Raw genomic sequence first — 26080 nt, forward strand, 5'->3', positions numbered from 1 at the left:
TAAGGAAAGTTACAGACAACTACCCCCCCCCAAAAAAAACCCCAAAACAACCACAAACACACACACAAAATCCAAACCGTTCTCTCATCTCCCCTCCCACCTCCCCCCAACACAATAGTTTCCTGTTTTCATTTCTTTCTCTTTAAAATGTTGCCTGTCACCTCTCCATCTGGGAAGCCAGGACATGACCGCTGGTGGGTGGTGGCAGGCACACAGCGGGCAGAGCCCCATCTTTGGCCGCAGGGAGGTGGGAGCATCAGTCCCTACTACATCCTTGATCCACAGACACCCATCAGCCAGCCTCCCCTTGGCTCCCACTAGAGGAGGGCAGCAAGAACAGGTGGTCCCGACAGCTGAGCAATCAGCACTTCTGGCCTTCCCACCTGGCCTACCTCTGTACCTTCTCCAACTGAAAAGGACAGTCTCATCTTGGGCCAGAAACCACTATTACATGAGGGATGGACACTATCCGTTTAGAATGCGGAAACTTGGTCAGGGCAGTGGAACTGTAAGGACAGCAGCAACCTTCTCCCTTGCCCACTCCTGGAGGTCACTTCCCCTCAGAACAGCAGTGTGGGCACCATTCAATGTTCTGCGGGTTCTTACTGACTGAAGCTTTGTTCCACCTCTGCTCACGGACAATATCCTGGCTTCACGCAGTTATAAGCCCGTGCTATGGACTAGTTACTGACTTAACCGACAGCTGACCTTTCCTCCTAATGGGAAGATGTAGGGGGCCAAGGCTTGCTGGGCCCGGCTGACATCCCCACAGGGCAAGGCTGAGAGCCAGCAAACCAAAGGTGGAGCGAGCCTGCAAGACCTAGCTTGCCACCTTGGCCACCGCGAGCTGCCCTAATCACAAACGTCACACCAACCACTCCAAAACTCATCTGCTGAGCAAGGAGGCCGTCTGGCTGGCTGAGGGATATAAGGCGAAGTGCAACGGAGGAGATCGGACAGCCTGAGAGGGACCAGATTGTACACACACAGCTGCTCTGGGCTGGGCCCCCTAAGCCTCTTCCACCTCAAAGAGCCAAAGCAAATCTCCAGGCTCCAAAGACCGAGGGGAAACTGCCTTCATTCCAGGCCCTTGCTCTGGAAAAAAGGGTCGAGGGTAACCTAGGCCTATGGGGAACCCGTCTGTCATTACCAATCTTTGCAATGCACAGCTTGTCTTCTCCCAAATGTTATTCAGAATGGTCTGCTCCCAAGGTAGTGATTTCACAAGGGAAATGTACCGGGTAGAGTTACCGAGCTGATGCCATCAACAGAGATGGTGCTCCACAGACCCTTGAGAGTTCTAAGCCTTGCTGGAGTGGGAAGACCCACCTACCTTCTGACCACACTAGGCAGGAGGCTCCGAGTCCTGGAGTCAGACTCTCTCCTGGCTTTCCTTGTGCTGACAGCAAAATACTGAGCAAGGCTTGCAGCTTCACTCCTAAAGCCCGGGAGTGCAGCCTCACTCCCTGCCCTCTTCTAGAAGTAGTAAGCCCAGCTGGTAGGGAACCACCCTGAGGGGTTTTAGAAGGGAAAGTCTGTTCACTTTCCCTATCTCCCAAAATATTAAAGGTGAGGGGTTGGCACCCTCCCCAGGCTCTCTGAGCCTACAGAGCTGGCCCAGTCTCCAGGTAGGGCCCAGATGCTCTGGTACTTAGTTGGGGGGAGGGAGGTATAGGCATGGGGTGCTCATCTGTCCTGGGCTGCAGAGCCCTGCCCCTTTTCTTGGCGGCAGTAGGAATACAGAAGCTAAGCTCACCAAAATCCTATTGGTTAATGTTTCTAGTGGACTGACCAGAAACATTTTTAAGTAGACTACCAAACTACCCTTTCTCAATTAAAAATTCATTAAACTGCTAAAACCCCTCCCATGTACTTTTTTTTGCAAATCAAATATTTGTATAAACAAACAAAAATAGGAAAGAAAAAAAAAAAGAAAGGATATCTTCAAATGGAACTTGCTTTTAAGTGATGAAGACATGCACTTGAGGGTGGGTGGACGGGAGTTCTCATTTGTGTTTTGAAATCCCAAATTAATGAGCATGATAAACTGTTATTGCTGGCACTGGCTTCACCCCAAGCGGCCAAGTGGCACTGTCTGACTCTACTCTGAGTCCTTGGTGGGTCCCCCCAACCCTCCTCTAACCCCCACCCTTTCCCTTTCCATGGACTTGGGACAGCCCTTGTAGAAGTGCCAATCACAGTGGGAAGGGGGGGAAAGGGAGGTCACAGTGCATGGGGTTCAAGGTCACAGTGGGCGGAGCAAAGGGGGTCACAGTGCAAGTAAGTCAGGTCGTTCCCTCTGCTCAAGTCCAGCTGTCTGCCACGGCAATGCGACCCGCAGCGGACGACCCAGGAGGTGGTGACGGCGGTGGCGGCGGCATCCTTCCCTGCCCGCGTTTATCTGCGCTGTTTGAAGCCTTGTGATCCATCAGGACCCAAAGGCTGTCTGATCACATTGTTAGGCTGCCTGCTGTCTTCAGGCTGGGAGATCCTGGTTGGCCTGAAGGGAAGAAGATCAGAGTGAGGCCTGAAAAAGGGTATAAAAGAGGCCCCCAAATCTTAAAATCAACCAATTCTGCAGCTGGGGCAGAAGTCACAGCGGCTATTAGCCAACTCTGGCTCTCTGAGCCTGCTTCTCTGGCAAGCGGACTCGGTGCAGCTCCAAGCTGGGAAGCCCCTGGGAGCAGGTGGGGTGGACGGTCCATGTTCACCTCTAGCGCCTGCAGCACTCTTCCCCACAGGCTGGTTCGCCATCATTCACCGGAGGCAGAGGAAGTGCTCAAGGGCCCATCCTGTACAGAGGCAGTGACCATGGATAGCATATCTTCCACAGAACTTCATGGCACAGACTCCCCAGAGGTCGGGCCAAGGTAAAGACCTCTAACCAAGAGCTCATCAGAGTGACCTGGCTCCCGCCACTGCTGCTCTCCTGCTTCTCGCCAAATCATGGGATTAATGGTTGACTCATATTACTGTGGAGAACTAAAAGAAAATGAACTTTTTCTACTTTGCCAAATGAAGGCTTACAGGAGAGATAACAGAAGTCCATCAAAATAATGAAGGCGTAGAAATAAGGTACAGATTAGCACTTCAAGTCCCAGAATACACCATCCAAGGAGGAGTCTCAAAGTTAGAAAGAGGCTGTTTCAACAAATACTGCTTTACCAGGAGGTGACAAACTTACATAATACAACCTCTAGGACTGCAAAGAAAAAAAATGCCAGGAATAGAAAAGACTTTAGAAAATTCACAGAAACATCACAGTGGGCCATTATAAGACCCAAAAGATAACATCCAGAACCCACCACTTATTTAACTGCACAACAAATGGACGAGGCAGGTACGATCATTATCCCATTTTTCAGACTAGGCACAGAGGGGTTAAGTAGGTTTAAGTTAAGCAGAAGTCAAGTGGCAAAGGGGGACTTTCCCTCTGTAGCGCAGTGGTTAAGAATCCACCTGTCAATGCAGGGGACACAGGTTCGAGCCCTGGTCCGGGAAGATCCCACGTGCCGCGGAGCAACTAAGCCCGTGCGCCACAACTACTGAGCCTGCGCTGTAGAGCCCTCAAGCCACAACTACTGAAGCCCACATGCCTAGAGTCCGTGCTCTGCAACAAAGAGAAGCCGCTGCGATGAGAAGCCCACGCGCTGCAATTAAGAGTGGCCCCCACTCACCACAACTAGAGAAAGCCCGCGGGCGGCAATGAAGACCCAACGCAGCCAATAAATGAATAAATAAATAAATTTATATTAAAAAAAAAAAAAGAAGTTAAGTGGCAGAGATGGGCTCAGACTGGCTGATTTTGACTCAAAGTCCATGCCTTTACCCTGTATGCCACACTGGCCCCTGGCGCCTGCAGAGGCAGCATGCCAGCAAAGCTTTCAGAGCAGTCCCGGAGCCAGTGCAGACAACAAACCAGCCCTACCAGCCTGGGTGGGCAGCTGCAGCCACGATGGTTCCAGCCATGATTCTGCCTGCTTTTCACTACTCTGCAGGCAGCCAGCCCACTCTCCTCCTCCTCCTCAAGGTGGCCTGGTGGAGTGGTCAAGTCTGGCTGGCAGGTCACCCCTGCCAGCTACACTCACCGGTCGAGGATGGGTTTCTCTTGCTCCTCCTCGGGGCTGGCACTGCCCAGGATCCGCTTCCGGGCCTCCGCGTACTCTGCCTCCCGCTGTGCTAGGGACTTGACGGGAAGGGCTGGCCTGCTGGTGGAGTTGGGGCTGCTGACCACACCGTTGCTGGTGGGCCTCTTGAGGATGCGAATCTGTGGAGGGGGCCCCGTGGGAAGGCTATCGTCCTGAATCACAATGGGCACTTTGGGAGGAGATTTGGATTTCCTGCTGACAAAGAGCAAACACAGCTTCACAAGTCCTACCCTTGACTACAGAGGCCCCATCCATGTCCCACACCCACCCCTCACCACTTTTCTCTCCCTCCCCCTCCTAATTCTATTCGTTATTCTCTGGCCTCTGACCAGACATCAAAATTCTCACTCTTCAAGAAGGGTTTCTCGAAAGAGCAACCTTGCCTATTAAGCTCACACAGCCCACAGGTCTGCTCCTCAGACCGAACCCCAGGCAAGGGGGGCAGGAACGCCAGCTCATTCTCGGACTTCTATCCCCGTGTTCGTCAAAGTCACATCAACCACTGTCGGGCCCCTGCGGCAAAACACCTCTTGTCCAGAATCCAATGGCCTCAGTTAAAACCCCAGCTTCCCTACACAGACCAGCGTGTAACAGGCCAGTGCGGTGGGAGCCCCTTAGCTTGGGGATCAGCAAAGTGTTCACTCCCAGTCAAGGTCCCACAACATGAGCTCAGACCAAACACTCCAGCTCCGCCGTCCCTGCCTGGCATCAAGACAGGATTTACCAAACTGCCTCAGCCTCTGGTGAGTGTCCTGTGCCTCCCAGAGACAAGCTACTCCAGACACTGGATGGCCTCTTCAGAAGAGTTTCTGAGCAGAGACCCCTCCCTCACCAGGGCTCTCTGGTCTGCTGGACGCGGCGGGGCTGGGGTCAAGGATGACCCTGGAAACAGTGCTTGGCAGTGCTCAAAGGAAAAGCACTGTCCAAGGCTGGTAGATGTGCACATCGGGCAATGTGTCCACAAGGGGAGGAGGAAAACGACACAGGAAGGGGAAGAAACAAAAGCCACAGGAGAACAAGGGATCCAGGCAGGAACAGCCACCCCTCAACAGCCACAGAGACCCTCCCCAGAGCAGTCAACTAGCTTCTCTTCAGAACCAAATAGCGCTCAGGGGCCTGTTTTCAGAGCCTTGGTTGTCAGGAGGAGTAGATACTGGAGGGCTGCTACCTGGGGGGCTGGAACAAGTCTTGGGTGGGACAGGACAGCATGGCCAGGGGACTGTAACCAGGCGCTAGTGTCGTTGCTGAGATGAGCAGACAGACAAGGAGCCAGCACTCGGATCACAGAGGCAGGGAGCCAGGAAAGTCAGCAGACGGGCAGGGCACCCCCAGTTCCCTGGGGATGACTGTGCAGCTCATCAAGCAAGTCCAGAGAGGCCACCCCGCCCTCCCTGCTGCCTGTCCCTGCGGGAAGCTGACAGGTTACCAGGGCAAAGACAGACTGCTGAAGTCAACTTTCACCTGCTTCGGAAACCCACTTCCTCTGCTGCCTGGGTGGGGGAAAAAAGCTATCCTTAAAGGTCTTGAAGGATTCCCAAGAATCTTTTCTTCTAGGATACCCTCGTAATGCCCCAAGCCACCAAGTCACGGAGGGCCCAGGGAAATCATCTGTCCAACCTCCTCGTGTCACAGAGAGAGAAAGTGATGTCCAGAAAGGGAAACAACTTGCTCCAAACTTCAGAGTCAGGCCTCAAGCCGAAGCCTTCTGACTTGTCACCCCCCACCTCACACAGGGTGCCCACTAAGGCAGGAGGCAGGTGCAACACTCCAGCCTCACTGCCAAAGCCGCAAGCCACCGTGTCCCTAAGGGAAGGGTTCGCTGCCCAGGAGCCTGACCTGCCTGTATCTAACGGCCAGCTGGAGAACACCACTGACTGCCCAGCTCTCACGGCAGAGAGCATGAGCCCTCAGACCAGACAGCAGCCTTACCTCTCCTTTTGTGTGATCTTCAGTTTTTTTTCCAACCGTCTGTCTATTTCCTAGAGGAAAAAAATGTATATAAAAAGTGGAAAAAAATCTCTCTCAAATAAAAACTTACGTCTTTATTTTCAGAGCTAAGGGCACTGTCCTTTCTGATCAGGGACATTACTGTGTCCTTTGAAGTAACGGATGCAGCCCTCCCTTTATGAGACTCCGGGATTTGGGGCTCTGACTCCCTGCAGGTTCATCTCCCTCCATCCCCGTGGCTGCGGTGAGAGTTCTAGACCTCATCATTCAGCTGGGTTCTTTGCATGGCCTCCAACTAATCTCCTGGTCACCAATCAGTCCTTCACAGAGCCAGTCGTATCAACTTTCCAAACGTAAGTCTGACTGTGTCACTTCCCCACTTAAAACACTTCAACTGCTTGCCAGATGCAGTCCAAGCTCCTAAGCATGCCTCGCCCACACATTCCCTTAGCTTCTGTTCCTGTGCTACACCACAGCAAAACCGAACTGTGGCAACCCCCAGAAACCAGCATGCTGATCCGCCTGCCTGCAATCTCCGCCTCCTTGCAAACTCCCACTTATCCTGCAACGCCCAGCTTGAATGTCCACCTCTTCTTTCTGAAGTCGTCTTTGACCCCATACAGTTAATCACCTGCTCCTCAGACATAAGCCCTCCCTTTCACATTCCTTCATGATCATATGTGTCACATATTTTATGATCCATTTTTCTTACTGGTATGGACTTGAACTGTGAGTAGCACCTAGCAAAAGGCCTAGAACAAAACAGAAGCCTAACATCTGTGGAACTGGATGGAAGTCAGAGTCCTCAGGCACTCAGCACCAGGAACTCCTCCACAGCCTCGTGTACAAGCCTCCATGCATGGGACAGGGAAGCTGTGCACAGAGCACAGCCCAAACCTCCAGGCTCCTTGGCTGTCCCACTGCTTTTTCTTAAAAAACGTTCCACCAACCTGCAAGGGCAAGACCATCCAGCTACTGGATTATGCAAAATTATGTATTTCTCTGGAGAGTAGATCTATAACAGTGGTTCTCAACCAGGGGTGACTTTGTCCACCAGTACGTGTGGCAACATCTGGAGACATTTTTAGTTGTCATTACTGGAAGGGAGCTGCTACTGGCATCTAGTGGGTTGAATCCACAGATGCCACTAAAATCCTGCAATGCACAGAATAGCTCCACAGCAAAGAATTATCTAGTCCCAAATGTCAACAGTGACAAGGCTGAGAAACCCTGACTTATAAGATGGATGGGATTTTCAAAGGAGTCTGTTGCTTGCAAAATGTTAAGAATGACTACCTTAGTAAAAAGTTTTTGAAATTTGCTGAGTTCCATCTCAGAGCTCAGCGTGTAGCTAGTTTTCACAAATGCTCTGTATTTCTTGTGCAGTTCAAGCTGGTTAACCATATTATTCAAATCTTCTACATTCTTACTGATTTGTTTGATCTATGGACTACAGAAAGAATCAAGAATTATTCCTTCTAGTACATTAAAGTTTATCATTGTGGAGTAATCTTCTTTACCTTAAAATCTATTATTTCACATTAATAAAGCTATACCAGTTTCTTTTTGGTTAGTATCCCCTGAAATGTTTTCCTCTCTTACTTCTTGTCTCTCCATGTCCTTATTTTAGTTTCCTGTAAGCAAGATGAAGCTAGCCTAACCGTATGAAGCTGAATTTAAATCGAGTCTGACACTGACGCTCATTACGACTGATGCTGAGTTGTGTTTAAAATTTTTTGTTTTTATGAAAGGCCCAAAGTATATGTAGGCAAGCACAACAAACTGTATTCTGAGGGCACCATCAACTCTCTGGAGGGGGTAGGAAGCCACAGAACAAAAACCTCTCACTCAAGCATGGAACACAAGTTGGCACCCGATGGCCGTTAAATGACTGAAGAGAAATGGTGCACGGAGGGTAAGAGAATGGCCTAGATGTTTTCTGTGAACAGACAGACACGCACTCAAAGAGAATCTATGCCACAGCACAGTCAGTAATGTAATTCTTCTAAATTTTTGGATTAATAACAGCGTTACTGCCTGAGTAAATACTATGTCTCACATCAGTCTAATGCCCACTACCTTTTATGGGCTTTTCACAAATAACGTGCAGTTTTAAAATTCCACACTATCATTCTGCTCCAATCTGAAGATGAGACTTCCTATTCAAGTTTCTCCATCATAAATGCAAGGTTTCACATCTGTGGGATTCAGGTGTCTTCAAACAGTCAAAATCAAATGCCTCCACAGGCGGGCAAGTAACCAAACTCCATAAGCAGGCAGCACAGTGAGGGGGTGCGGGGCTGTGAGGCACCAAAGAACACTCGTTCCCCCTACAGACAGGCAGCCAAGCCCTGGAGGACACGGCCAGGGCTGCTATTTTAGGAGATTTTTATGGGAAAGCTCTAAATGTTTAAACGTCATTATATGAACTCTGGCTTTCATATCTCCTTAGGGGCCAAATAAGACAAGAGGCAAATAGGCCTAACACGGTAGCTGATTTTTTAAAACACTGTGGAAAAATACACATTACAGTGGCTGAATTTGAGAGGTCGCATCCGGGTTTCCTCTCAGGAAGGCAAACTGCTTCCTTCTTTCTCTAGGGCCTTAGGGAAGACGGGGAATCTGCCCAAGTCCAGCAAATACAGCTCGGGTGGAAAGAAGCCTTTCAAGAGGGCATACAGACTATAATGCTTAATGGCTGTCAATACACTCTCAAACACTCATTTTCTGGCACACCAACTGTTTGATAAACAAAGTAGCTTGTATCCGTCTCTGTCAGATGAAGGCAAGCTGCTCAGGGAGGTTAAGGAACTTAGCCAAGGTCACAAGGTGTACATCATGGAGGCAGCCCTAGATCTACGGCCTCTGGAGGCCTTGTCCCGTGCTGCCACACCCCCAGGAGTGCTCAAACCCTTGGAAATGCTGCTAGAGTCATTAGATATTGATCCCCTCTTCCATATAGCCCCCGAATCCTACACTGCTCTCTGGCACTCCAATAACTTAATACTCCCATCAATTTCCATCGCGTCAGACAGGATGGTTTATCAGAGTTGAAGAATTCTTCCATCAGATGAGAGGACAAGATATGAACCCAACAGCTCTGGTGGAAAGCGGATCCTGGCCACCTCCAGATGGCCAGCTGTACACCAGCATGCTCAGCGCCGTCCAAGCAGGAGAGGGGTGCTCTGCCAGCAGCTAGAGAGGGCACTGCATCTCACTCTGGAGTCTGTCCAGATACCATGAGTCAGTCCATTCTCTCCTTGGACAAGGCTTTGCAATCAATCTGCTCTCAGACTCATGCTCTGAAGAGCTGGACCAAGTGGAAACTTTCCTACAGGGTGCACTACAAGGAGAATGCTTGTCTCCTCCAGAGATGCAATAGCCCAAAGGAATTAAACAGGCCTCAGAATGTGTGAGGAAGCATCTAGATGTGGGCCCCAACAAAGAATCTAGTTATCTAAGGGCACCTTCTCGTTTTAAAAGGATGCACAGAGGCCCGGCCCAAGGTCAAGGCTCTTGTGTTAGAGGACCAAGGACTTCTGTGTTAGTGAAAGAAACCCATAAGCTCATCACTTTATAACTCAGCTCTGAGTGAGAAAGCGTCACCGGGACACAAGGCAAGTTTTAGGGGATAAGCAATCAGAGGGGAGGTGTTAAGAAAGTTTGATTTCCTATGGCTTCTCCTTCCAGAAAAGCTCTTTGTCAAGTAGCATTGAAGAGACTCTAGAAGATGATGCTCTCTGCTAAGTGGGGTGGCCACCTCTCTTTGGGTCAAAATTCTAAACAAAAGATCTCTTGTTACCAAGCACAGGTATCACTTCTCCTGTGGAGCTACCCCTCTACAAAAATGAGGTACATGCTTCTTGGTCTGAGAGAACAAGTGAAACCATAAAGAAAGCAAGCATGGGGGCAGGAGGTCATGAAGAGCCACAGTGGGGAGCAAGGTGGTTCTGGACGGGCTCGTCCTCATGGGAGGCAGAGGGGAGGCCACAGCCACAGCCACCGGGTGAGCGACACAAGACATCAACATCTGCAAATTCAGCTCACCCAGGGAAGCAGCACAGCTTCACTGGCTGCCGAGGACCTCAGTCTTGCGATGGTTATGCTCACGTGAACCTCCAGCAGAGAGCTGGGAGTGGAAGCATGGGAGGGGAGGAGATGCCTCCAACAGCCTAAGCCGTGACCCAGCCACAACCTTCAAAAGGAGCAGAGGCAACCAAGAGGACCAGGATGTATGCGCAAGGACAGGCAGACTACAGTGAGAGCCTCACTCCTGTAACACTAAGAGGCGCATGAGAAAGGAAAAAAGAAAAGTGAGAAGGTTAAGAGGTGAGGAAAAAAAGGCAGAAGAGAGAAACTGATAGGTTATTCTGGGCCTTGGTGCAAAGTACAGCAAGTACAGCACCATTACAGCTCACTGTCCCAAAAAACAGACTTTATCAGCTCACCTAGGGATGGTGAAGCTGACCCATACTAGCCACACTCGCAGGAGACAGAGTGAACAAACCCCAATCCTGATCTGTTACACTAGGGGGGGTGGGAGGAGGTGTCCTGTCCTTTCCCGAGCCTGACCTCCGGCTACCAGCTCCCCAGGGCCCCCACCGCACGGTGTCCCGCTCCACCACAGCACCCCTCTCGCTGATAACCCAAATCCTCTGGTCGCCAATGCAGCCAGCACAACTCCAAAGAATCCAAGTAATCTTGTATTGAATGGAGGTCTAAGAGGTCTTGGCTCTGAGTTAGGAAATAACATCTTTTTATCAGCAACAGTTACTATTTAAGTGACTTTTCTGGGGCAATTTGCCTCTCTTTGTCAGTTTCCATTTCAGAAGAGGATCTTTTCTGATTTTCCTCTCAGATTCAAGGAATTAATAACTGGTCTTGGGCTCCCTGTGAACCACTATGCCCCACAGGCTCATCTGGTCTTGTCCAGCTATCCCAAATTGGGGAGCACATATCTACAAGCAGGCCACTGGGGGGTTCTGAAGAGATAGGAGTCCTGAAAGTACAAGTGTTTCTCTCAGAACCAGAGCCTGACCGGTCCTGATGAAAAGCAAAGAGAAGACGCTGTCAAGGAGTTGATGGTGAGACCACCTTCCAAGTACGTTCTGGCTCCCGAACTCCCACCATAGCAGGAAGTGCCCAAGCGGGAACTAATGTCTTTAAGTTTTGGGCAGGACATCAGCGCCCATTCCCCTGGCTAAAAGACTGCCTGTGTCAGGGCCTCCTGGAGAGCAGTCTCCCCAGAAAGGTGCCTGTGTCTCCATACCACACACAAGGATGGAATTCTGGCTCCTTCCACGAGGGCCTCAATTTCATTCAGGAATAAAGCAAAATGAATTCATGGGGAAAACCAGCAAAATCTGGTCTAAAACCGGATAAGAAGGTCTCTGTAACTTTTAAAGTGCACCACTGGTCATTTCAAGTCCAGATGTGCAATCCATAGAGACTCTTCCAAACAACCTTCATATCGACGTGTGTAACTCCGTGCTTCATCCCCGCCTTGTTTCTCTACATCAGTGGCATGGCAGTGACACTGTCCTGCCCCAGTGGGGCTGGCCGTCTCCAATGCTTCTGCTTATTCTACCTCCCCCGACTAGCTCCAGGGAGGGAAGCACCCAAGGTCGTACCACCCCAGGTTTGATTTTACAGGGATGCTTCAGGATTACTGTCAAGTTCAGAAAATCAACTCAACTCCTGAGCAAACATGATTGGGTAATTCAGAAAAAGCAAAAGGCAGAAATCAGAAGTTGAGACACAAAGAAGACCTGTGGGGGCACAGCTAGGCCATCAGCTGCCTTTTTAATACAGACGCAGGTTAGTCTGTTTGAAGGTTCCATTTCCCGCAAAACATTCCTCCTTCCTCTGTTACTCCCACAGCAAGGAAAACATTCCACTTTAATTACGTGGGCCACTGTAGGGCACAGGATATAGTTCTAAAGCTCCCTCCCTAAGGAAGTCTACGCTTTGTTAATGTATCTCAAGGCCACTTTCCTTTTGCTTTACAGTGATAAAAAAAGCTGGAGACAAGCATTTATGGAAAACCTACTATAAAGTAGATGTGCTAGAAGCTGGAAACCCAGAGATGAGTAAGGCAATCCCTGCTGATGAGGAGAGACTAGCCAGGTGGGAGAAGACAGATAAACCACAGTTGCCACGTTGGTTGTATCAACAGTGTTTTGGAAAGAGAAATGAAGGCGGGATGAGCCTGCCATGAGAAGTCAGGGAAAGCTGCAGAAACTTAAAGGACTAGAGTTTCAAGGAGAAGAGAAGGGGCATAATAAAGTTGGGGAGAAAGAATGAAAACATGAATACAGGGAAAGAAAAAATGAACCCCAAATAAGATACTTCTTAAATGGAGATATTCAAATCTAGAAAGGTATTTGATAATGGACCCATCTCTCTTTTAAAAAATCTAGGTTTGAAAAACCATCTGAGATTACTTTAGCTGCAGTCAGCAATGGTTCTTATTATTTGGGGACTTCCCCGGTGGCACAGTGGTTAAGAACCCACCTGCCAATGTAGGGTACATGGGTTCAAGTCCTGGTCCAGGAAGATCCCACATGCCATGGAGCAACTAAGCCCATGAGCCACAACTACTGAGCCTGTCCTGTACAGCCTTCAAGCCACAACTACTGAGCCCACGTGCCACAACTACTGAAGCCCGTGTGCCTAGAGCCTGTGCTCTGCAACAAGAGAAGCCCGCGCACCGCAACAAAGAGTAGCCCCCGCTCACCACAACTAGAGAAAGCCCGCGTGCAGCAACGAAGACCCAAAGCAGCCAAAAAAACCCTCCAGAAAAACAAAAAAACAAAACATATCTGGTATCAACACTACTCAAAAAGCTACTGCATGGGCTTCCCTGGTGGCGCAGTGGTTGAGAGTCTGCCTGCCGATGCAGGGGACACGGGTTCATGCCCCGGTCTGGGAAGATCCCACATGCCGCGGAGCTGCTGGGCCCGTGAGCCACGGCCGCTGAGCCTGCGCTCCGCAACGGGAGAGGCCACAACAGTGAGAGGCCCGCATACCACAAAAAAAACAAAAACAAAAAAACTACTGCATAAAATTAGTTGTAACTCCTAGGGCCAGCATGATATGAAGTGGAAGAACTTAGGCACACCAGAAAACCACAAAAGGATTTGGGGTGGTACACTGTAAAGACCAAACAATTCGTACTTGCTCGTAAGGAACCACCACTTCCTGCTTTCTTTTCCAAGTTCGCTACAGCTTTCTGGACCTCTCTGCGCCTGCCCAGGAAGAGGGAATCCTTTGGGCACACTCTCTTCTGCACTAGATCCAGCTATACCACTCAATGCAGTGGTGACCGCCACGTGTGGCTGGTAAGCACGTGACATGTGGCCAGTCCAAACTGAGACGTGCTTTAAGTTCCAAATACACAGCAGACTTCCCAGACTTAGTACAAAAAAAAAAAGTGTAAAATAGCTCATTAATATATTTTCAATATTTATATGTTGACATGATACTACTTTGTATATACTGGATTAAATTAAAAATATTAAAATTAACCTCACTTGTTTCTTTATACTTTTCAAATGTGGCTTCTAGAAAAATTTTATATTACCTATGTGGCTTGCATGATACTTCTGTTGGACAACACTGCTTTAGATCTAACCCTAGAATAAGATGTGCCTCTGTTGTACATTTCACCTGTTGGCAACTAGTGACTGAGTGTCTTAAGGACCCAAGGGGCATGGTGTGTATTGATGTGCAAGACCTACTTTGGTGGGTCCTATCTGTCATGTCGGCATAACAGCAACTAGCACTCATCCAGCACCCCATGTTTGGCTCAGGTCCTGCTCTGGATAACATTCACCACCTCACTTCAATCCAGCTCTCTAAGCCCCACTGTCCCACTGAAACTGTTCTTGTCGAAGTTGCCAAAGACATGCAGTCATTGGCCAAAATCACTGGTAAATTCCAAATCTTCACTTAGCTGCGTTGGGTCTTCGTTGCTGCACACAGGTTTTCTCTGGTTGTGGCGAGTGGGGGCTACTCTTCGTTGCAGTGTGCGGGCTTCTCATTTCGGTGGCTTCTCTTGTTGCGGAGCACGGGCTCTAGGCACACGGGCTTCAGTAGTTGCAGCACACGGACTCACTAGTTGTGGCTCACGGACTCTAGAGCACAGGCTCAGTCGTTGTGGCACACGGGCTTAGTTGCTCCGCGGCATGTGGGATCTTCCTGAACCAGCATCCGAACCCATGTCCCCTGCATTGGCAGGCAGATTCTTAGCCACTGTGCCACCAGGGAAGTCCATTAATTAACTGAAGTAAGCTTTTATATTTAGAATGCATAAAGCATTTTCTTTATTCAGTCTCCAGACACTACTCTCCTGGTAGTTCCCTCTCACATTCCATATTTGATTTCTCCTATAACAAGATAGGTTCCTCTTCCTCTCCTGATCCCTTGAGGTTGAAGAGTTTGCCCCTTCTGTATCCAAGCTGGCTTATTAAGTGATCTCATCTAGTTCCACAGCTTTAAAACCATTGATACACAACTGCCAACTTGACATTCCCACTTGGATTTCAAAGGGTATCTCAACCTTTTGTGTCCAAAACCCAACTCTTGATTTTACCCAATCACCCAAACCTGCTCCTCCCACATTCCCTTTACCCACCCCATTTCAGCAATTCCAGTCTTCTAGGGATCAGGCCAAAGACTCTGCACTCATCTCGATGCCTCCTTCACACCCACATCAGCAAATCTTGTTGGTTCTATTTTCAAAACGTACCCTGAATTTTCTCAACACTTCTGCTTCTGTGACCACCCTGGTCCAAATTACCAACAGCCCCTGAATGGTCAGTTGTAACAGTGTCCTAATTAGTCTCTGTGCTTCCCTTCTTGCCCCTGAAGTTTATTTTACACACAGCAGCCAAAACTACCTTTTTAAAAACCAAGTTAACTTTTGTTTAACACCCTCACATGGCTTCCTATTTCAAGGCGATCTCCACCACGGCCTCCTATTCTCTACTGGATCTGGCTCCCTGCTACCTCTGGCCTCATCTCTTGCCACTTTCTCTTTCATCCATTCCTACTAGATAAAATAAGCACAATTCAGCCTTAGAGCCTTTGCACTTGCGTTCCCTCTGCCTGCAATGTACTTCTGCAGCTTCTACATGGCTTGCTCTCTCAGTCTATCTTTATTTGAGAGGCCTTCTCTGACTGTTTTTAAGAAAAGGTACTCCTGGGGAATTCCCTGGTGGTCCAGTGGTTAGGACTCCACACTTTCACTGCCGAGGGTCCGGTTTCAATCCCTGGTTTGGGAACTAAGATCCCGCAAGCCACACAGCACAGCCAAATTTTAAAAAAATAAAAATAAATAATAAAAAACAAAAAAGGTCCTCCTGCCAGTCACTTTCTATGCTCCTTTATTTGTTTTATTTTTCTTCATTGTGTGTGTATATAAAATATTATTTATTGTCCATCTTTCTGCACTAGAAAGTAAACTTTATGAGAGTAGAAACTTCATTCACTACAGTTGTCCGGAGTGCCTAAAACAGTACCCAACACATAAATCAAGGAGCAATCCTATGAAACAAGATTTTAGCAATATAGCCCCATTTTACAAATGATTTACAAACCAATTCAGAGGCGGTTATGTAACCTGACCATGGTTCCACAGCTACTATGGGGTGGAGCCAGAATATGAACTGGGTCTATCTGGATCCAAAGGCAGTGACACTCTCCATGTTCCAAATAAAATCTAAGGCTGCCTTAAGCACTTCACAGTAGTGGTGGTGGGAGCACACTCTCCAAACACTTGCCACAGATATGCGTAAGGAAGGCACCAGGTCCTTCCTTCACCACCCTAATCCTCACCACAACTCAAGCGATGTACAGCACCCCTGCTGCACGCTCAGAGGTTAACTGACTTGCCAAAGGCTACGCAACTAGTAAGTAAGAGAACTGAACCCTAAACCTCAAAAGGAGGAAGCAAAACGGTTCAGGAGTGTGGCTGGTGTGTGGCCGCAAGAACTAAGAAGTAGAATAAAGACTGACAGGGAGGGCTCCCCCGGTGGCGCAGTGGTTGAGAGTCCGCCTGCCCATGCAGGGGACGCGGGTTCGTGCTCCAGGCCGGGAGGATCCCACTTGCCGCAGAGCGGCTGGGCCTGTAAGCCATGGCCGCTGAGCCTGCGCTCCGCAACAGGAGAGGCCACAACAGTGAGAGGCCCGTGTACAGAAGAAAAAAAAAAAAAGACTGACAGGGATCACCAACCTGCCTGCCTGCCTGTGCACCCCAAGCCAGGTGAGTGCAAGCGCACAGTTCCTGAGGAAGGACTACAGCAGAGCTCAATTCCAAAGTCCAGATCTTAAATCTAAGAAGTGCCCCAAAGGAACAAATTTCCAGAACAGGCCTAGCAATTTAGATGTATCCCTCAGAAACTCTGTAACTTGCCATCTTGAGACGATGTATTATTCTGCTTCGAGTGCCCCTTCAGAGGGTCTCCATGGGGGAGGGAATCCACACAGTCCCTTACCTTAAAGGAGTGGAACAGGCAGGGGTGGGAGTAGCGGTAGTGAGCCCAACCCCTGAAATAAGACAGGAAGCAGAGTCTAATGGGGGTCCCCTTTCTCCATGCTTATTATTGCTTTCTCCTTTCCCTTTTCATACAACACTAAGCAATACAACTCTTAGAGTAACCAACATACAAATTAGTCCTCTGGGGCGCCAAGAAAGAGACCCCTCAGCCAGTCCTGTTGCACTCTAATGGGACAAAGGCCACGCTGTCAATGGCTGGAGAGCAGCCCTCACACTCAGAGCAACGACACGCTCTGCTCCAGCATTGTCTTTGAATGATGCTTTATTTACTCAATGCTTTATTTACCTCTCATCACCAGGCAAGGCAGATTTTATTAATCTGACTTTACAAATGAGGAAAACGAAGCTGAAAGGTAGTGACGAAATAAAAATTATTTTAAGACAAAACAGGAAAAATTTAAACACAAAAGATTCCTCTGCCCGTTTGGGCCCCCTCCCTCCCCCTCTAGTGTGCACTGTGCACCTGTATTATGCATTAACCACACCCTCCCAGTGGCAGAAATACCTGCTCAACGGTAAAGATCCACTTTTCTTCTGGTGTCGGCTACGCACCTCCTTAGTAGATAACGTTCCTTTCTCAATCCTGTAAGGAGTCAGAATGACCTACCACTTGCCTTGTACATGCAGACATCTTTGGTGAACTTTATGTACAATGCCAATATATCAGTTTGCTTAAACACAGTGATTGGTGCAGAACAGACTGGTCAGACAACCTGGGGAGATGCTGGGTTGCACCTAATGCAAGTTCTCAGCTTAAATACTTACTTATGACCTTATTAACGTTACTAGCTCTATTACTTGTATTCTACCTGTTTTACCAGATTATAATTTTTTGCACTGCTAAATGTATGGCTGAGCCGCCAATAAAATTAATGACAACTAGGTCACTTGACCAGTTCTGTAAGATCAATGACTGTAATAGTCTCACCCTACACACAGGAAGAAGCAACAAGAGGGGACCATTTCCCGGACCATAACAGACTAGCAAGTCAGGTGGCCCAGAAGCTTTTGGCTACTGTTAACAGGGCCTAGTCGAGTAACAGCACATTAAGTGGCCTATCAACAAAATCCTCACCTGACCTGGGAATGAGCATTCCTAGCGCCATGGGGCAAATTGGTCAGGAAATGTCTCCCAAACCTTGGTTAAAATTAAGACCGAAAGGGAAGGGACTGTACAATAAAGAATGTTGCCCACCATCCAGTTCTACAAGAATCAGGCCATTAGCCACTGCAGTCACTGACCTAACAATACACCTGAAAAGAATTCAGGGTGATGACCAGGATGAGGCATTTTGTGCTCTGGGAAAACTGGCAGAAATGGCCCTCAGATATTTTCAGGAGAAGATTTTATGGACCCAGTTTCTCACATCTTCCCATACTTAGAAAGCACTAAAACCATTAACTGAGATTACCTGTTCCTCGTAAATAGCAGTAACCTTCTACCAAGATGTGTGCTTGAAGTACATGCACCCCTTCACCAAAATCACACATCTACTGGCCTCTCCCTTTACCTCTTCGGAACTGTTCTCAGAGCTCTCTGAGAGACTGTCTCCGGGTTATAATCGTCAGGTTGGCTAGAATAAAATTTTCCATTTCTTACTTAGACTGACTATTGATTAATTTTTTCATTGACAGTAGGTAGTGACTTGCCCCAAAATCAGACATGGCACTTGAACCCTTAGCCTAGACTTCTGACTTCTGCCATGGATGGTGGAAGTGCATCATTGACTGGCAGAGGCAACCTATTCTTTCTTGCTACCTTTTAGAATGAAGACAGCAAGTCTCCTCTCCCAAAGGAAACATTAGGCATACAGACTGGGAGACGGAGCAAAGTCACTATTACCACCCCCCAACACCAGGTTTTATTCAAACACCCAAGGGTGCCCTCACCAAAGGCTAGTTAGAATCACTCACTCAGGAGGGTCAGCAAACAATGCCTCCAGGGCCAAGTCAATCAATAAAGCAGGCAGGACAAAACACAACAGGTAACAAAATACGTAGGTAGGTAACATGCGGTGGGGACTATGGAAGAGAGGAGACTGAGAGGAATCAAGACGCAGGTAAAGACATTCAGATTCAATATTTAAAAAACAATGTGCACCCCAAAAAAGTCTATAGGTCGAATACCCGAGGGCTGGCAATGTGAAGTACAGATAAAGGGATCCTAAGATAGCAGAGATGTTCAATCTTCTCAAGAGATCTGAGCAAAAATTATTTACATTCTCTCTCTCTCTGCTTGGCTAGACGTTAAAAAGTTATTTCCCATTTATAATCAAGATTTCAGGGAATTCCCTGGCAGTCCAGTGGTTAGGATACCACACTTTCACTGCCAAGGGCCTGGGTTCAATACGTGGTTCAGGAACTAAGATCCTGCAAGCTGCGTAGTGCGGCCAGAAAAAAAAAAAAAAAAAAAGATTAAAAGAAAGATTTCAATCACTTGCAGTCACTGTTCTTAGTATTAACAGCTAACAGCAGCATTGTCCTTCTGGCTCTTGAGCACCGAGTTCAAGTTTCTCAGATACACAAAATTTATTAGCTGGTCATCCAGAAGCAGGAGGTCAATCCCAGGCAAAACAATACAATACTTCAAAGGAACTAGCAACTAAGCACCCTAAAGCACTTAACTAGTTAAATATCTGCCAAGAAGCAAAGGTAAACAAACTGTCCAAAAAGATCCCTAAGTGTAGGCTCAGGATGCCAAAAGCCTCGGCTGAGACCGACCATGTGATTTCCTCTCCTGGACACTAGGAATAATAGTACCTACACTTCACTAGGTCACTGAAACAGAATGGGATAATGAACGTAAAAAGGCACTCCACCTGCCCAGTAACGAGCTCTCAAGATGCTGTCTAAGAAGCCCTTTCAGAAAGGCCAGCGGGATTTGGGAGTTCACAGGTTTATAGGCAGTGTTCATTCATTCACCACCGAGATGTGCAACTAGGTAGCAGAAACACAACTGACAGCTGAAGGGTCGCAAATGCTTTTATAAGCCAAGAAGGCCAGAGCATGAGGGCTGGTAATTTGGCTCTCAACGTCTATAAAGAGTAACGACAGTCCTGACCTTTCCAGACTCGAGTCATAACTGTCCTGTACAATCTCATCTAAGGATCACACCCCTGAAGAATGCAACTTTTTTTTAAAATCTTTTTTTGGCCACGCCACACGGCATGCAGGATAATAGTTCCTCAAACAGGGATCAAACCCACATCCTCTGTGTTGGAAGCATGGAGTCAACCACTGGACCTCCAGGGAAGTCCCAAAGAATGCAATTTTAACTGTACATATTTATTATTTCTTTTAGAAAGGAATGACTATTTCCTGTGTTCATTTTATAAGGAAAAGAGTTTTGGGTGTGGGGAGTGGATAACTTACTGTGAGGGACATTTTAAAATCTCTTACCCTCAGGGATAAGACTCTTTATGTACACACAGACCACTGTTAGGATTTGTTGCTAATTTCTGTGATGGCTGGTTTTAACCTTTATCTTGCATAGAGCTGAGCTGGATGTTAAGGAGAAGGATGCTTGGCGGAGGCTAGCATAGTTTAAAAAACCCTTGGGAAGAGAAATCTCTATAGCTACCACTTAAAAAAAACACATTTCATTCTGTATTTTGGCCACAGATAAAAGGAGCTAAACTCAATCTTCTCCTAGGAAACCAACAAGTCAGTAGTTGTCATGACAGGAAAAAATATCTATTTCCATGGAAAGTGTGCAGGAAAGAACCGACTCCACCTTGTGAAGGCTAGCTAACTGATACAGCCAGAAACTGACATTAACTGTGGGAGGCCTACTACAGTGTAAAGGGAGAAACTGGAAAGAAAGGGCTGGCCCCAAGAATACTTTCGAGTCACCAGATCTAGACAACAGTGCCTTTTCTCTTGGAGGATTTTACCAAAAGCTTTAGAAAGACACACAATTCTGTCCTGTTGTAGAAGGAAAAGCAACTTTCCGAATTCCAACCCACAGCACCATGGCAGTTCTCTTGTACACCCAGAGCATGCTGGGAACAAGACCCCCATGCAGCCTCAAAGAAAAGAGCTGAGCAGTTACAACTGAAAAGCTTTCTCCAGAGTCCCAGGGACAGACTGCTCGGCACAATCATGTCTAAACTAACTGCTTTATAGAAAGTCCTTTTTGAAGACATCAGTGCCTAGAACTCAGTCTTTCCAAAAGGACCAGAAACAGCTTAGAAATGGTTCATTTGGGCATAGTACACCTAGATTTGTGTTGATAGCACAAATCTTAAATATCTTCTTTACTGTAAGGACAGACATAAGGAAATCAGCACCAGGTAGCCCCAAAATAGCTAGTATTTGCCCACTATCCACAGCCACTGTACACCTTCTGTGATGACAGCAATTACAGGTAGCACTGAAGACCCCAAAGTGAGGTGGCAGCCACACTTCAGGGAGAATGGCCTCTTCTCTAAAGAAAGATAAGCAAATCAAAGCTCTTATCTCTTAAATTAAAAACTAACTATGTCACTACTCTGCTAAAAAAAAAAGCCTCCAAAGCTCCTTTCTGCTTTCAGAACAAAGTCCAAGCTCCCCAGAACCAAGTACAAGGAGGCTCTTCCTGATCTGGCCCCTGCATACCTCTCCACATACCTCTCGGGCCTCATCTCTTTCCACTCAGTCCTGCCAACACCCTACCCTCCAGCCAGAAGGAAATACTTGTAGCTCTCCCAATGCTGCATACTCTTCTCTCACTGCTTCCTTGCCTATGTGTGTATTTGTCCTACATTCTACCTGCCCCTCCCCTCTCAGACCTACTACTGCTTAATTCAACTGGTCCTTCAAATCTTATCACCTTCTCTACAAGACTGTCTCTGATCCCAGCCACGGTACCCTGTCTGTGCCTCTTCCAAAGAAAGTGCTGCCCCACTTGACTCCTCCACGAGACTGTGCTGTGCCTAGTACCTGGAATACAGCAGGTATTCCATGTTTACTGGCACCTTACTAGAGACTTATATACCATGCAGTACTGCTGAAGGGCTAATGTTTAGATGACTAGCTCAATGAGGGTAGAAAGTAAACATAATTTAAATTCTTAATCCAGAAGACCAGTATCCTTTAACTTACGCAAGATGCCTTTCTTTCCAATTAGCTACATGACTTGTCCTTGCGAAAAAGAATAAAACGCAACTTTTGAGATGCAAGGAAATTAGAAAGGCTGCCAACTCTTTATAATAAATACCAGTCCAATTCCATTTATGTACCATCTCTCTTCCCCTAGGACTGGGTTAGCTCATTACCAACAAGATGGACTAGGTCATATCTTTTTTGTGTGTCTAAACAACAAGTGAATATAAAGCTTCAAACTATCAGAAATTTGAGCCTGAGTCCATTAACCAGCTTTTAAGAAAGCTCTGATTTTAAACTTTTTCCCTTCTCCCTTTTCTTTTTCCTCCTCTAAATTCTACCCCATGCTTGCACAGTAATAATTAACCAGTACCAGATATCTGAAGACTGTAACCTCTGATAACATCACTGATGCACAAGTCCAAGTTGTTTTCAGAACAAGATGACCTTTGCAGGCTCCACGTCCAGACCACCAGGTCACAGACCACCGGGCAGGAGGCACATAGACCACAGACAGCCTGGCTCCTGGAACTATGATTAAGAAATGTCACAAGAGCATGATTAACCACCAGCTTCCCCTCTCTTTCCCCTTTAAAAACTCCTAACTAAGGAATTCCCTGGAGGTTCAGTGGTTAGGGCTCCATGCTCTGAAGTTGAGAGGACGGGTTCAATCCCTGGTCAGGGAACTAAGATCCCACAGGCCGTGCGGCTCAGCCAAAAAAAAACCCCAAAACAAAAAACAACAAAAACAGAAACAAAACAAAAAACCAACTCTTAACTAAAAGACCAAGTTGGAGTGGATCCGAGACTTGTCTCCCACTTCCTTGCTTGGCACCTTGCAATAAAATCCTTACTCTGCTGCAAACACCTTACTTTGCTGTGCCCTGGGCACGTGAGCCCTTTTCGCCTTTTCAACTTGAGCAAACTGCTGATCTGATTTCGGGGGGGAGTAAGGATTACAAACTACTGTACGCTATTTGTCCCTTGACATGTGCTTAAGACAAGGATGCAATTTAGAGTTTGAATCAACATTAACTCAATTCTACATTTTCATTTCTCCCAAAGGCAGCATATTTTTAAAGAAGCATTTCCTCAACAGAATGTAAGTTACATTTTTTGAATTGTCCTTTTTTTGAGGATGTAACTCCTTGGGAGCACAGGTAAAGGGACAATTTTATATCAGATACACCATATTAACTAAAAGCAAAAAGCAGTGTGTTTACAGAATATTTGAGGTGCTTCTCAAAGTCAGTCTTCCCCTGAAGGACACAACAGAACTTGATATTGAGCGTTCTGAAAATACAAAGGAGACAATGACCTCACATGTACTGACAAATAAGAAAAAAATTCTAGCATGATGGCAAAATTCTTTTGTGGTATTGGAGGAAAGGGATCACCAAAAGCCTCTACTTTCAAGGATTAGAACTGCCTCTAAATTATATAAAGTTTAAATGCTCACTTTTAGAATTAGTCGACCCCATTTGCTAGTCTTGCCATCCTGGTGTTTCATTTTTTTGCAAGGGGTTGTGTATGTGTAATTTAACACTCATTACCATATATCAGTTGAGAGACAGGGTAACCTGAAGCTAAGACTTTTACATATGCAACCGGGTACGTCTGAAAGACGCTGTATAGTTAGTTGGTTTCCCAGTGATACGGACACTGCTTCATCCCCTCCTTCTAAAATGCACATTTACAAGACCCTTTGTGAAATTCGCAAAGGGAATCAAATTCAAGAGAACCTTCAAATATAAGCCCAAAACAAACATATTAAAAATGAAAGTTAATGCCCAACTCCCAAATTTTCCATAGGTCCCCAAGCGGGAGACAGCAAAATGCTAAAGAATCCAGCTTTGGAGTCAGGTCAAAATCCCAGCTTCCCAATTACTATATGTGTGCCTTGAGCAAGAGAGGTTACTTCCTAAACCCCAGTTTCCTTATTTACTAAAGGAAGGTAATACCGCTACGGGTTATTCAATTAAATAAAAGCTATATAAGGGAACTTGCATTTTGGCAGTACTGCTCATGATGTCAATGAAACAAGGTTTGGGTTCTATTTCTGTACCTGGCACTTATAAAGGGTTTTAGTAAAGTACAGTACAAATACTGGACGAGCACCAGAAAGATCTAAGTTAAATCTTACATCTCTGGTGTTTATTCAGCTATAAAATGCAGAAGTGTGCTAGCTGATCTCTAAGCAGCTTACCAGTTCTGAAAAACTAAAGCAATCCTCAATTTCTGAACCCTACCTTCATTTTTGTTTATTTTCTTATTCCTTAACATGAGAAACTCATGTCCCTTTGAAACATGTGAGGAAAAACAAAGAAAGGACAAGATGCTCAAGAAACTTATCATTTGAGTCATATTCAAACTGTAGGCCAAGCTTTTTTGCAGGGAGCAGCATGAGGGGTTCTGAATGATTCACTCACATTCGTGGTAGGCAATAAACGCCCCTACCCGAGACTAAATTCTCTGGCACAAAGTCACTGCTAAGCACGCTGTCTAGCACAGAGCAGACACTCCCAAATGTCTGCTGAATGAATAATACCTAGCTGACACCTGTTGCTCCCTATAAAATCTTTCGATTGCTCTCCTTACTCAAGTCAAAATCCAAGAAAGATGGTAGGCACATAAGAGCTGTACCGAATACCTTCTGAACGAATTAATTCTTCAAATCCTCAATTATGCTAAGTGGGAAACAAAGACCTTGAGAGAAACGCTGAACCACCACCGGGAAAAACTTCAACGCCAAAGTTTCAACATTAAGGAAATGTTAAGGGATCCGTTTCTCGACCTCTTCAAGCGCTGACAAGCACCCTTAAAGTGCGCTTGGGGGAAAAAAACCCAGCTCGTTGTTCTACCCCGGTACACTCGGCTCTCCACGCCCTACTTCCGACACAGAAACCTTCACGGTGGATGTCACTCGAGCCAGCACTGAACAGACACGAACACGGGGAGGACAAAAAGACATCTCCCCACCTTCACAAGGGTCATCATAGAACCACATACTCTGAAAAGACCAAATTAAACACGAACCTAGTGGAACTGGCTATTCGGCTTAAGAAAAACTAATTTCCTATAGCTTATGAAGGTAAACAAAACTCCAAAAACCGAAGTCGAACGGTCCATTTTCCCCCTCCTCTCCCAGGAATGCGCCTACTTCACATATCGCACCCCTCCCCCCTCGACCCCGGCGATCACACTTCGAGACCCTTCCCCGGTGCTCAGATCGTTGGGTGGGCCTCGGGGAGAGAGGCTGCCCGCTGGGCTTTCGGTTGTTACGGCGAGGTCCCCGGGAGACGAGCCTGCCGCGGGCTCTCAGAGTAAAATTGAAAGAGGAAAAAACCCCAGACTCGCCCACCGTGGCGTATGGCGCAAAGCAGTGGGGGATTTTAGCAGAGTTGAGGAGTCCAGAAATGACTCAATTTCCTCCTCTTGCTCTTCTGCGGAGCCGGGCTTGCCGCCCCAGGTCCGCGCACCCCCTCCCCACATGGTGTGTAGTTCCTCTTCAAAGCACATGAACTTTAAAATGGTGCTTTGGGCGAGGGGAGGGCCGAATGGGAAAGGAAGGATCAAAGGAACTTGGGGCGGGTTAGCAGGCGCATGAAAAACAGGCCCTGGGGGGCGGGTGTGGCGCCCCGGGTGACGTGCACGTCGCTAAGGGGGTGGTGGGTGGAAGGAGGCGCACCGGGCAAAAGTGGAGGGAGAAATGGAACGCGGCCCCTTTAAGAGGCCTTCACGGCGCTCAGGGGCCGGGGGCCTCTCCTTCGCTCCCGGTCCGGCGTGCGGGGCCCTTCCTCAGGGAGAACCATCCCCAGACCCGCTCCCCGGAGGGTCCCCTCACGCCAGGTCCCGCCCGGCCCAGCCCCGGGGCGGCGGCTCCTCCTTACCCCGCTGTCTGCCGCCTCCTCCCAGCTCTCAGCGACCTCCTCATCTTCCATCTTACTCGCCGCTTTCCCTCCTCCCCCCACCCCCTATCCGCGCCTGCGCCCTGAGTCGCGTCTCGGTCGCGGGCGCCAGCGCGCAAGGCTTTGCTCAATGAACCCCGCCCCGTTCCAAGCCCGGAAGAGGCTTCAGTCCAAGGCCCAAGATCATCCAGGAAGCCATCTTGGGAGAGGGCAGAGAAATCAGAAAGTTGCCATTTTTCTTAAGGGCAACGTGATTTTTCTCTCTCCCTCTCCCAGGCAAACAATTACTTTTTTTTAAGTCGTAGTTTTCATAAACTGCATATTATGCTTTTTCAAAATTCTGAAAACATTTTTATACCTCAACAAAGTGAAACAGGAGATAAAACAATGACCAGCTTAAACTGGTTTTGACTCCTTAAATAGGTTATTGGTTAATC

The 26080-nt window shown here is 47.5% G+C and overlaps 1 protein-coding gene across 5 annotated transcripts; it reads right to left on the reverse strand.

Moving 5' to 3' along the window:
- Nucleotides 1-1943: 1943 nt before the first annotated feature.
- On the reverse strand, nucleotides 1944-25718 carry SZRD1 (SUZ RNA binding domain containing 1). 5 transcript variants are annotated; one of them, XM_024749794.1, is made up of 4 exons: nucleotides 25626-25718; nucleotides 6078-6127; nucleotides 4089-4340; nucleotides 1944-2500 (listed from the first exon to the last, which is right to left on the reverse strand). In XM_024749794.1, the coding sequence occupies exons 1-4, from the start codon at nucleotides 25674-25676 to the stop codon at nucleotides 2398-2400; spliced, it is 456 nt and encodes a 151-aa protein (XP_024605562.1). In that variant the 5' UTR covers nucleotides 25677-25718; the 3' UTR covers nucleotides 1944-2397. The 5 variants fall into 5 exon arrangements, with proteins under 5 accessions (XP_024605562.1, XP_024605561.1, XP_024605563.1 ...); XM_024749793.1 differs by having other exon boundaries at nucleotides 4089-4343; XM_024749795.1 differs by lacking the exon at nucleotides 25626-25718 and adding an exon at nucleotides 22109-22203 and having other exon boundaries at nucleotides 4089-4343.
- Nucleotides 25719-26080: the final 362 nt, after the last annotated feature.

This window comes from Neophocaena asiaeorientalis, unplaced genomic scaffold (genome assembly GCF_003031525.2).
Source record: "Neophocaena asiaeorientalis asiaeorientalis breed wild unplaced genomic scaffold, Neophocaena_asiaeorientalis_V1.1 scaffold275, whole genome shotgun sequence".
NCBI lineage: Eukaryota > Metazoa > Chordata > Mammalia > Artiodactyla > Phocoenidae > Neophocaena > Neophocaena asiaeorientalis.

What these genes read in the sequence shown, in the direction of transcription:
- SZRD1 (XM_024749793.1), bottom strand. Translation starts at nt 25,676, where the DNA reads ATGGAAGATGAGGAGGTCGCTGAGAGCTGGGAGGAGGCGGCAGACAGC. An exon ending in AAGATCACACAAAAGGAGAG is followed by an intron (nt 4,344 to 6,077) that starts GTAAGGCTGCTG and finishes GCTCTTTGTCAG; the next exon opens with CAGGAAATCCAAATCTCCTC. An exon ending in GAGAAACCCATCCTCGACCG is followed by an intron (nt 2,501 to 4,088) that starts GTGAGTGTAGCT and finishes TCTTCCCTTCAG; the next exon opens with GCCAACCAGGATCTCCCAGC.